The sequence below is a fragment of the Lacerta agilis genome, chromosome 6 (genome assembly GCF_009819535.1).
Source record: "Lacerta agilis isolate rLacAgi1 chromosome 6, rLacAgi1.pri, whole genome shotgun sequence".
NCBI classification, from domain to species: domain Eukaryota; kingdom Metazoa; phylum Chordata; class Lepidosauria; order Squamata; family Lacertidae; genus Lacerta; species Lacerta agilis.
Window position 1 is genome coordinate 94392750 of NC_046317.1, and position 12192 is coordinate 94404941.

The following is a 12192-nucleotide window of genomic DNA, read 5'->3' on the forward strand; positions in this document are numbered from 1 at the left end:
ACCAGAGTGGTACCTATTTATCTACTTGCACTTTGACGTGCTTTTGAACTGCTAGGTGGGCAGGAGCAGGGACTGAGCAATGGGAGCTCACCCTGTGGTGGATATTCGAACCACCAACCTTCTGATCGGCAAGCCCTAGGCTCTGTTTAACCCACAGCGCCATCCACGTCCTTATTTAGGTGGGGCCTTTTCATCTCCCACCTGCTTCGAACCCTGGAGCTGCTTGTCCTCTAATTAAAATGCAGTCTGGTGGGCTGTCCCGGTACACTTGGTGTTCTCTCTGGGACTCTTTGATCACTGGAGCTCAAATCAAGGCCTCCTCAGTCCTTTATGCCCTTAACCAACCAAGCTCAACATCAGATGACTCTTCTCCAGCCCAAGCTTCAGTGCTGGTCTGGGCATCATCAGCTGGAGCTGGAAGAGAAGAGGGGAGCAGCATTGACCGCAGCCCAGCTCGTCTTTGGGGCATCTCCAAAGAGCACAAGGAGATTGGAGCTCCTCATTCTTCTCCTCCTGCAGCTCCTCATTCTTCTCTGGGCCAACCTGGCCTCTGTACCTGCAGGTAAGAATCATTGCGGAAGAAGCTTTGCAGACTTGTAGCATTGGAAGGGAGCCCCAAGGCAAAAACTTGGTTTGCAAGTAATGGTTTCAGCTGTGTGGGTGCTTGATTTCCCTCAGACAGAACACACTGGGGCAGGTCCACTGCAAAGCAACTCAGGTCACAGCCTGGATCAGTAGTCCTGGGGATTCAGAGCCTCCTCCAAGCACAACGATGAGGTCCAAGGACATCTTCTTCCTTCTTCCAGCATTCGTTGCCCTCTGGGCTGAGCTGCCGATGGTGTCTGCAGACCTTGGTGAGTACAGGGCGTGAAACCCTTGTGGTCCTGTGGGGATTGTTCTTTGATTCCCTGCCTCCCCATTTCATAGAAGCATAGAAATGTAGAGTTGGAAGGGACCCTTGGGGTCCTCTAGTCCAACCACCTGCAATGCAGGAATCTCAACTAAAGCAACCTCTGCTTTAACGTACCCATTGAAGGAGAGAGACACTTTTATTCAGCAACACCTTACAGGACAGAATCCCAAACTTTAGCCACTATAGGTCATCTTGGCTGTTTCATCCTCTCCCCAACCGCCTTCTGCCACCCCATTGCCCCACCATCTCTCATCCAACCACACTTTCCCCCTTCTTGATGAAACCCATTAAATGATCCGTGACTTCCCCTTTCACCGCTGAGTTTCCACTTTCATTACTTTCCTGGCTCTCTCTCTCTCTCTGAACCTGCTGCCTCTTGCCTCCACCCCTTTCCTTCCTCGTAGAACTGTAGATTTGGAAGGGACCTGTTGGGGTCATCTAATCCAACCCCCTGCAACGCAGGAATTGCAGCTAAAGAATTTGTGGCAGGTGGCCATCCAACCTCTGCTTAAAAGCCTCCGAGGAAGGCGAGTCCATCACCTTTGGAGGGAATCCACTAAATGGCCTTGGCCCAGTAGAACTGAAGGAGCGTCTCCACCCCCATCATTCAGCCCGGACACTGAGGTCCTCCTCCGAGGGTCTTCTGGTGGTTCCCTCACTGAGAGAAGTGAGGTTGCAGGGAACCAGGCAGAGGGCCTTCTTGGTAGTGACACCCACCCTGTGGAACGCCCTCCCATCAGGGGTCAGAGAGATACAAAGAACTATCTGACGTTTAGAAGACATCTGAAGGCAGCCCTGTTTTAATGTATTTTTAATCTGTGTTGGAAGCTACCCAAAGTGGCTGGGGAAACCCAGCCAGATGGGCAGGGTATGAATAAATTATTATTATTATTATTATTATTATTATTATTATTATTATTAAACTCTCAGCATCAGAAAGTTCCTCCTAAGATTGAGTCTGAATTTCTTTTCTTGGAATTCGAATCCAATGGTTTGGGTCTTCCCCCCTGGAGCAGCAGAAAGCAAGCTTGCTCCACCCTCCTCCTCCTCCTCTTCTCCAGGCTAAGCAGATCCAGCTCATTGAGCCCTTTCCAGAGCCTTTGTCACCCAGGGGGTCTCTGTCTCTCGTCGAACGCTCCGCTTTCCAGGCTTCTCAGCCCCCCCCCCCAATTCCTGTTTGCTCTCTGCCCCCCCCCCCCAGGTATCTGCATCATCCCTCCTGACGGAGGACCCTGCTTTGTCCTCGAAGAGCGCTGGTACTACAACTATGACAAGAAGGAATGCCTGCCCTTCAACTGGGGGGGATGCCAAGGGAATGAGAACAACTTTGAGAGTCGGAGATTATGCGAAGCTGCCTGCAGCCAATACGGTGAGCCCCCGGAGAAGCCCTCATCCCTCAGAGAGGGTTGCTCAGCTACAGAATCCCATTTTAAAATGCTTAATCCCAGAAGTTTAGTTATTCGGTTATTTGGCCATAGAATCGTAGAGCTGGAAGGGACCTCAGGGGTCATCTAGTCCAACCCCCCTGCAATGCAGGAATTTATAGCCCACCTTTTCTTCCAAGGAGCTCAAGGGGGCCCATGTGGTTCCCCTCCTCATTTAATCCACACAACAACCCTGCGAGGTGGGTTATGCTGAGAGGTAGCGACCGGCCCTTAAGGCCACCCAGGGAGCTTCCTGGCTGGGTGGGGATTCGAACCCTGGACGGCGGAGGGCATTTGTGCTGTGTCCCCTTGGTGAAGTGGTTGTGGGAGTCCCCCTTCTGAAAGGAAATGCTCTGCAGGAGGAGGACAAAAATGGGGGGGGAGCGTCCGTTGGTGGGGGAATGAGAAATGTCCCCGTTTTCATCTGAGGGAAGTTGGAGGGAACGCTCCAGGGCTTTTCTGATTTTCATGCTGGGTCTTAAAAAAAGGCCCTTCTGGCCCAACATCCTGTTCCCAACATGGTCACTCGAGCTCTTTTATGGCTTGCAGCCTGAGATCCTGGAGGGGGACATATGGCCATTGTGACTGGGAGCCACTGGTGGAGTTCTCTTCCTCCTCCATGAATTAGAGACCACTGCTGCAGTGAGTTCCACAGTCTAACTATATGCATACCCTCCAACGTTTCTCCGATGAAAATAGGGACGTCCTATTCAAGAAGAAGAAGAGGAGGAGGAGGAGGGGGAGGAGGAAGAAGACCCCGCCCACCTGACAGGGTTGCCCCAGGCAGCTTCCAACATACCATATTGGCCCAAATATAAGCCGCACCCAAATATAAGCCACACCTTTAAAAAAAATGAGGGGGGAGAGAATACCCGAATATAAGCCGCTCCCTTAAAATTCCGCAGGCACTCACTCCCGTTTGTTTTACTGTATTTCTGTTTCAGCAGCAATATCGTAAAAGCCGGTTTTTGTAAGGTTGCGAATTTAAGTTGCACTTTGACTTTTCACGGTCAGAATTTGGGGGGGTGGGGGAGGGAGGGAGGCTTATATTCAGGCCAATACTGTATATAAAAACGTAAAATCTGTATACAGGGCTGCCTTCAGATGTCTTCTAAAGGTTGCATAGTTACTTATCTCCAGTGGCGTAGGAAGAGGGGGGCGTTTGGGGCGGATCGCCCCGGGTGCCACTCTGGGAGGGGTGACAAAATGGCCCAGCCTCCTCCCAGGTGTACAGCTCCTTATGTGCTGCTGCTCACGCACGGCAGCCTTACGAGTTGCCACTCGTGAGCAGCGGCACGTACGGACTGCGCATGCGCGGCATTCAATACAGAGTCGCACATGCGCAGTCCGTGCAGGGTGCCAAAAAAAAATCTCCACTGGGCACAATCTGGGCTTGCTACGCCACTGCTTATCTCCTTGGGGTCAGAGAACTCCTGTTGTTGTTGTTGTTGTTCAGTCGTTTCCGACTCTTCGTGACCCCATGGACCAGACCACGCCAGGCACGCCTATCCTTCACTGCCTCCCACAGTTTGGCCAAACTCATGCCAGTCGCTTCGAGAACCCTGTCCAACCATCTCATCCTCTGTCGTCCCCTTCTCCTCGTTCCCTCCATCTTTCCCAACATCAGGGTCTTTTCCAGGGAGTCTTCTCTTCTCATGAGGTGGCCAAAGTACTGGAGTCTCAACTTCAGGATCTGTCCTTCTAGTGAGTACTCAGGGCTGAATTCTTTAAGGATGGATAGGTTTGATCTTCTTGCAGTCCATGGGACTCTCAAGAGTCTCCTCCAGCACCAGAATTCAAAAGCATCAATTCTTCGGCGATCAGCCTTCTTGATGGTCCAGCTCTCACTTCCGTACATTACTACTGGGAAAACCATAGCTTTAACTATACGGACCTTTGTCGGCAAGGTGATGTCTCTCCTATCCTCCAGCATTTCTCTGATGAAAATAGGGACGTCTTAAGGAAAAGAGGGGCATTTCAGGATCAAATCAGAAACTAGGATGGCTTCTGTAAATCCGGGGCTGAACCTGTAAAATAGGGACACTTGGAGGGTCTGTATGTGGCATCTCTGCCCCTGGAGGAGAGCCCTGGGTGGGCTTGTTGACTTATTGTCCATTCTGGGTGAAGACTACAATTATAAGTCTTGCTGAGGACAAACCAGCATGGTTTCTGCAAGGTTGAGTCCTGTCTTACTAACCTAAACTGCTTTGAAGGGTTTTTTAATGAAATGAAAATTAATAAATCAATTTATCGCCAAGGATCTCCTCCACCAAATCCTTCCCTGACTCTGACTGAGAGAAGGAAAGCCTTTGGTCAGGATCAGTCCCGTGAGGCTGACACTTGCCTCCTCTTCTCCCCACAGCCTAACAAGGATGCTGGAGAAGACAAGATTCCTCTGAGTGCCAGCCGAGTAACAGTTGAGAATAGGGGCAAGATTCTGCACCAGGCAGCATCTCCTGCTGGGGATGCGCTTTGTGTTTCCCCTCTCCAAATAAATAGAACCTGACTTTCCTGAAGTACTTGATTCTGGGTGAAATGCTGTTCTTATCAGCGTGAGTGCAAAGGAACATATCTTCCAAGCAAACTTCCCTGCGGTGGGAAGTTTGCATGCAGGGGGAATAAAATCTGTTTAATTCAAATGCTCCACATGGGGAAATGGTTATTCATTGTGTTGCTAACAGGAAGCATAACCGGCTGAACAAATGAAGCAAAAGGCTTAATATTAATCAGTTTGAAACCAACTTAAAAATTGTATATACTGGGGTGCAATTTGGGTTTTGTGAGAGAACAGGATGCTGCGCTAGAGGGGCTGTTGGCCTGATCCAGCACCCTCTTCTTATGTCCAGCACATATGGAGGGCAGAAGGTGGCTCTGGGAGAACAGGACCCTCCTTTGCAGGCAAGGGCTGCCTGGCTGACATCGAGGTTTCCCCCAGCCACGCTGGAAATCAGAGCAGGACCAGCTCCTAAAGACTCCTGCAGCATCAAAGCCTTTCTCAGAAGAGCAGTTTGGCTTGTGGGTGCCTATAGCTGGAAACCTGCATCTATTTTTTATTTTATCCAAAGATCAAAAGAAGATCATGATGTGCCGGGAGAGAGAAAGGAAGGCAAAATGTCCTGCCAGACTCCAACGCATCTCATCTTGACGCGAAAGAGACTTCCCCCACTCCCTTTGTGTAGGCAGGATAATATGACCACCGAAGTTTCCAAAAGCTGCAGGGTGCATGGCTGAGCACCTAGCAGGGGTGATCTTTGGGCTTGGTGCAGCCAAAGACGTGGACCTCAGGGGCAGAGGCAGGCGCCTGTCTGTGGGGAAGGAGTGCCACAGCTCAGGGGCCACCACTGAGAAGGCCCTCTCTCCTGGGGCCACCACCCTCAGCCTCTGAGGGCAGAGGACCTACCAAGAGGGCCCCCTCTGCTGCTCTCAGCTCCCAAGAGGCATAGCTGTCAAGTTTTGGATTTGAAAATAAGGGATCAGCAGCCTCACCTATCCCGGGGACAGTCACATGGCAGTGGTGGGCGGAGCCAGAAGCAAAAGTGGGCGGCACTGGTGTGAACGCACGCAGTAGGCTCACTGTATTTTGGAAACGCTGCCCGTGGGCTACGGCGCCTGTAAGCGCGGGAAATGTCTCCTGCTTGCTTTGAGGCTGCAAGGAGGCGAGGTCTTCCCAGTCCCTGGCCAGCAGGGGGAGGGAGAGGAGCTGCTTCCATGGAAAAAATGGGAAATTAAAGGGATATAAAAAAATAAGGGATAGCAGCGGGAAACTGCTTGAAATAAGGGAGATTCCCGGGGAAAACGGGATACTTGACAGCACTGCCCAAGAGGCTCTGTAAGGAAGGAGGCACTGGAGCCAACCAGTCTGGGAATCTGGGGGATCACAGAGCGCTCACAGTGATCCTGAAGGGTTTGGGTTTGGCTCACCACAGGGAATTTATTTCCGCTCAAGGCAATCTTGGACAATTGCCATTGCCGGACGAGGTCAGTGGCAAAAGGTGGGCAGAGCCACTGCACCTTTGCACCGTGGGTCGCTTTCCGGCCACGCAAAAGTGGTTCCTCTGTTCACACACACCCCTCTCCACCTCTCTATCTGGGCATGCAAGGGGCGTCCTCAGACAAATCCCAGGCAGGGGAAGGCACTCGAGGAAGGAGTGGAGCCACGGCAGAGTGAGTGTGGCCTCTGGAGCGGATTCCTCCTGAGGGTAGTTTATCTGCAAGGCTGCCGTACCCAAGATGCGCCCACTCAGTCACTTCCATCTGCAGAACCGGCACAGTTACACCTGCCACATAATACCTTTTAGCATGGCGGCACCTACCTGCATTCAAGGTCTTCCTTTCAGCGCCTGCTAAAAGCATTTTTGTTTAGACAAGCCCACTCAGATGTGAGTTTTAATCTCTTTTTAGTTTATTCTTATTTTTGTTATCTCTTCCCCTCCCCCCAAACCGCTTTGAAGTTTGTTAACAATCAAGCAGTATATGCATTGTACAGAATAATAAGAAATTTTGGGGAGGTTGGGAGGGTTGCATTGGTTCTCCCCCCCCCCCCCCGACCCAGACCAGCAAACTATGCCTCCCGTCTTTCTATCCCAGGCTGGGCACCCAGACCAGCCCCTCAGCTCACACCCATCAGCACAGGAGGCAGGGCTGAACATGTTTACTCCAAAGTAAGCCCCACTGAGTACAATGGGAGCCACTCCCTAGTAAAGGTACCGGTATTTAGGATCACACCCTTTCTTTGCACAGCTGATGGCCAAGAAGGGTCCAAGGTTTGGGAGAAGAACAGAATACCATGGGGGAGGGGGAAGAGCCCCCCACAAGAGACAGTGAGCCAGCCAGTCAATTGCATAAATTTATTTTTTGGTATTACCCAGCATGTATTACCCAGCATGCTTCAGGAGCCCGTCAGCCCCCCAGGGGTGGGAGAATGGGGGTCAGGAATCAGGAAGGAAGGAGCCCAGTAGGAGGGCTCTGTGGGTGCTGCTCCATCTTCTTCCCCACAGAGCAGACCCTCTCCTGCTCCCTCCATTACTCTAGGGCGCACCTGAAACAGGAAGACAAGCAGATCAGGAGAGGGTGGAATCTACAAGAAAGAAGATTCCACCTGAACATTAGGAAGAACTTCCTGACAGTAAGAGCTGTTTTGGAATTTGCTGCCAAGGAGTGTGGTGGAGTCTCCTTCTTTGGAGGTCTTTAAGCGGAGGCTTGACAGCCATCTGTCAGGAATGCTTTGATGGTGTTTCCTGTTTGGCAGGGGGTTGGACTGGATTGCCCTTGGGGTCTCTTCCAACTCTAGGATTCTAGGATTCTAGGGCTCTGAAAGTACAGCAGGAAAGGCACGGTTGAGGAAGCATTTCCAAGGACTGCAGTTGGATTAGGGATGGTGGGGCAGTGGGAGGGAAGGTGGGGAGAAGATGAAACAACTGAGGTTATATCTATTTCCTGTATGGGTGCCAATGGCTATACCCCTGCAGGCTCTTTTGGACTCTGTCCTGTAATGCATTACTGAGTAGAAGTCTGATTCTGTTCCCTTGGAAGTTTTTTTAGCAGAGGTTGGATTGGGGGGGGGGGCAAGGGCCCCTAAACATGCTTTGAGTGAGAAACCTATAAAAAGCCCCAACTGAATGAGATATTGGGGTTCTGTTAAAATCCTTGGTTCATAGTAGTTTCCTTTTGTTCATAAAAGACACACAGCCCAGCAGTTGCTGCTTGGTTGCTGGAAATACCAAAGATAAGGCATTTGGGGAGTGGACTTCTGAAGAGTATGGCCATTCCAGCTTACCAAGAACAACTCCCCTTATGCAGGCTTGCTATGTAGGAGAACATAAATCTCAGGCTACAATTCTCCTTTCTTAGGTATGTAGGCTTGTATCTATGTAGGCTTCAAAACTTTAGACGCGAGGGGCGCTAGAAGGGCTGGACACACGTCAAGTTGCAGGCTGGACATCCAGAAAGCTGTATCCAGTGAGTGTTCTGCCAGCTACCCTCTGCAAATGTCTGCAGCGCTCTGATTGGATTTTATATTAATTCTTTGTCTGTAGACCCTATAAACGTTTCAGGGGGTAACACACACACACACACACACAAACACACACACATATATTCAGCCTTTGTGGAAGTGAATATGCTGAACCTATTTACTGCAGTAAATAAATTTTGGACTCTTTCTTAAGCCCGACTCACGAGTATTTCATAGTCCTAGTGAGACAGCAGATTTGCCCTGCAACAGGATGGCCATCCGTCACAGATGCAGTTGTGATTCTTGCACTGCAGGCAGACCAGATAATTCTCCAGAGTCCCTTCCCGCTCTACTTACTCTTCTAGGATTCTATACCTGGAGATCTGGTCTGAGCCTCTTTAGTGGACCCCCACCCAAGGGGATTTTCTCCCCCAGGGTCCCCGCCAAGCCCAGAGCTGGAGCCTTGCTTACCTTGACCCCCACAGACACTCAGGCACTTCTCCAGGGTGTCGAAGCGGTTCAGGTTGCCCTGGCAGCCCCCGTAGATGAATTCCTCGCACTTCTTCTTCCTCCAGTTGTAATACAGTTTCCGCATGGCAGCCTTGCAGGGACCCGTGACAGGAGGAAGTCTGCAGAGATCTGGAGGAGGAGGAAGAGGAGGAAGAGAAGTGCTGGGGGGGGGGTATTTCTGGCACACGAACAGCAATGCTGCTTGCCACACAGAGTTCCGTTCTGCGCAGCTGCCCACCCACAGCACAAGCCCGGGGTGCCACTTCCCCATGTAAGGTCCCTGGGTAGCTTACAGCAATTTAAAAACAGAAAAAACAATTTAAAATGTGTTTCGAAGCTTCAAAGCAGACTAACACATGCAGGCTAATTCTTGCAGCAAAGAGCAATTAATCAAATGCTGACAATTTTGGCTCCCATTTGCAGGCCTTCTGGGACATTTTCACCATTTGGCTTTACACAATCTGGCTTTTCCAGTTGCAGGCCATAGTCTTGCCTGGAGGGAGTCTGGAGACGTGAGCGTTCCTGGGAGATAATGACAGGTCGCAAGACGGCAACAACCCTCTCTGCTTTCCCAAAAGAAAAAGGGGGGAAAAAGAGATGTGCGTAGGAAACAGGCAAAAAGGGCGTTCTTACTCGGCTCAGGTGTCTGGCAGGTGTTGCCGCAGGACGAACCACAGCACTTCTTGCCTGGTGGGCAGCCGCCATCCGCACTGCACCGGTTGCAGGAGCCCCCAGCAGAGGGGTCAGTATAACGAACAGGGAGTTCCCGGCAATAGCCAGGTCTTTCTGGAAGGAAAGAAAGACAGGTGGGGTGCAGTGGGGAACAGTATAGCCACTGGGGGGAGAAGCAAGACATTGAAAGGAAGGCATGGCCAACCAGCTGCCCCAAAGGGAAGCCCGCAAGCAGGATTCCAGCAACACAGCCCTCTCCCCTCCTGAGAACAGCCATCCCGGCCTCCTGAGGGAGGGAGTTCCATAGTTGAACTGTGTGAAGAAGGGCTTTCTTTTATCTGTCCTGAATCTTCCAACTGTCCACAAGTTGTAGGTTTTTAAGCAGAGGTTGGAAGGTCATCTGTCACGGGTGCTTCAGTTGAGATTCCTGCATTTCAGGAGGCTTGACTAGATGACTTCCGGAGTCCCTTTCAACTCTACACTTCTATGATGCTTGGGAGAAAAACTTTTCTCTATCCTCATTCTCCATGCCGTGCATCATTTTATAAATTTCCACCATGCCGCCTCTTTGCCTTTTCTCTAAACTAAAAAGTCCCGAATGCTGCATCCTTTCCCCATAAGGGAATCCCTCCATCCCTTCAATCATTTTGGTTGCCCTTCTCTGAACCTTTGATGCAAAGGATCCCGGGACACGGACACACACACACACACTGGCGCAGCTGCTCTGGGGTTCATAGCTTATCTTCGGTTGGCAAATCATCAGGGGCTGGGAGCTCCAAGAAAGGGCTGGAGAGGGTCTCGCAAGAGAAACCTTGCAGTAGGAGATCCAGGTGGGTCCAGTCAGCTGCCAGGAAGCTCCCAAGAAGGGCATGAAGTCAGGAGATGCTCCCTGCCAGCCACCTGCCCCACAGAAAGGCGAAAGAGACATCGCCCCCCGACCTCACCCCCACTCACCATTCCCCCCTCCACCTCTTTCCCCCTTTCCTTCCTTATGTAACGCTAATGTCTCAACAAATGAAACTGATCTGTAGAAAATGTAACTTGAAAAAGAGACATTGCACATACTTTTGTAAACCAAGAAATCTTTAATAAAAATACATTAAAAAATAAAATAAAATAGAACAGCAGAATTGTTTTTGACCGGCTATTATAATTTCTGTTAAAACCGTATATGACCTAAATGAATTTCTTTTTCAAACCACTTGCCTTTTCTTAATCGTAGTGCTTTGCTTTGTTCATCACAAGACAAAGCTAGATGAGACAGTTTACATATGTACTGTATAGTGTGAGATATATATGTGTGTGTGTTCTCTGCAAACTGTTCAAATAAATTACCGTTTCATAAAAAAGAAAGAAAGAAAGAAACCAGCCTTCAAATGTATCTTCCTCTCTTTTTGAAAATCAGACAAATCTTTAAACGATATAGTGATTTCTAGTGGCTAGATGTTTCCATATTTAAAGAAAAGAAGAAGAAAAGAAGAAGAAGAAGAAGAAGAAGAAGAAGAAGAAGAAGAAGAAGAAGAAGAAGAAGAAGAAATGACTGCATTTTGAGTGGTGGATGGATAGTTTAGTTCCGTGTGTGTGAGAGGGAAAGCAAGAGTTGAAAGTTTGACTTAAAAAGCCTCCCCGGTAGGCCTAGATACACCAGCCAGTGAAGCTCCAGTTGGAAGGGATTGGGGAAGCCTAACATTTCGATTTCATGCCCCCCTGGGAAGACGAGGAATGGTCAGGGAGCAGGCCAAGCAGGGACGGGAGGGAGCTGGGTTTTGTGGTCTTTCACCCTTGGACCAGGAGGCCAGAGGGACCTCTCTTCCCAACCGCCCACCTGGCAGCTCGCAGGACTTACTTACCTTGCGACACAATACGTGGCAGGTCAGCTGAGAGGACCAGCAGCCCCAGAAGAAGGGTGGCGCCACCTCCTGAAGCCATGGTGGTGTGAAGTGAGAGTGCCCAGCACTGAGTCAAGTCATCCTGGAGATGCCTCCGTCCCAAGCAGGGGAGGGGCGGTGGAAAAGACGCCACGTCCAACTGTCTGCCAGCCCCTTTCTCTTGCGCAAAGGCATCCGTGCCAGCCAGGGAGGAGCCGTGAGCAGAAAGTGCAAGTTGGCCTGCTTCCTCTCTACGGCAAGCCAGGCTGGGCTGCCTAGAAACACAGGTAAGTAGTCAGGCAGGGGGAACCTGAGACTCTGAGGTGCCGCCAGGAACTCCTGGAGTGTTGGGCATGGCGGGATCCCTCTTCACAGAATCCCAGGAATTGCAGCAAAAGAATGCCTGAAAGGGGGTCATGCAAGCTCTGTTGAAAACCCCCCAATGAAGGAGAGTCCATTCCACCACTGAACAGCTCTCACCCTCCGAGTTGTCATTTGAATCTGCTGTTCAGGTTCCTCCAGTGCAGCAGAAAACAAGCTTGCTCCGTCAGGTATTTGAAGATGGCTATCATGCCACCTCTCCGTGGCCTAAGCATACCAACTCCATCCACTGTTCCTCATAAGGCTTGGTCTCAAGGTCCTCTTGGTCGCCCTCCTCTGCACACCTTCCAACTTCTCCATATCCTCCTTTTTATGATTCTTTGTTGTTGATTAAATTTGTATACTTCGCCTGAAGATATCAGGGGGCTTCACAAAAAACACCTGTAATGCCCAGAAGTGGAGACAGCACTTCCCCCAGTGAGATGCATTTCAGGCTCCCCAACAGCCACCATCAAGAAGTCTTCTCTCCCC

The 12192-nt window shown here is 50.5% G+C and overlaps 2 protein-coding genes across 2 annotated transcripts; one reads left to right on the plus strand and one right to left on the minus strand.

Moving 5' to 3' along the window:
- Positions 1-696: 696 nt before the first annotated feature.
- On the plus strand, positions 697-5722 carry LOC117049277 (kunitz-type serine protease inhibitor mulgin-3-like). Its single transcript, XM_033154015.1, has 3 exons — positions 697-854; positions 2115-2282; positions 5556-5722. Exons 1-3 carry the CDS (start codon positions 773-775, stop codon positions 5720-5722), a joined length of 417 nt encoding a protein of 138 aa, XP_033009906.1. The 5' UTR covers positions 697-772.
- Positions 5723-7213: 1491 nt separating this feature from the next.
- On the minus strand, positions 7214-11516 carry LOC117049189 (spleen trypsin inhibitor I-like). The gene is made up of 4 exons (XM_033153905.1): positions 11323-11516; positions 9434-9586; positions 8762-8929; positions 7214-7375 (listed from the first exon to the last, which is right to left on the minus strand). The coding sequence occupies exons 1-4, from the start codon at positions 11399-11401 to the stop codon at positions 7365-7367; spliced, it is 411 nt and encodes a 136-aa protein (XP_033009796.1). The 5' UTR covers positions 11402-11516; the 3' UTR covers positions 7214-7364.
- Between the last annotated feature and the right edge of the window lie 676 nt (positions 11517-12192).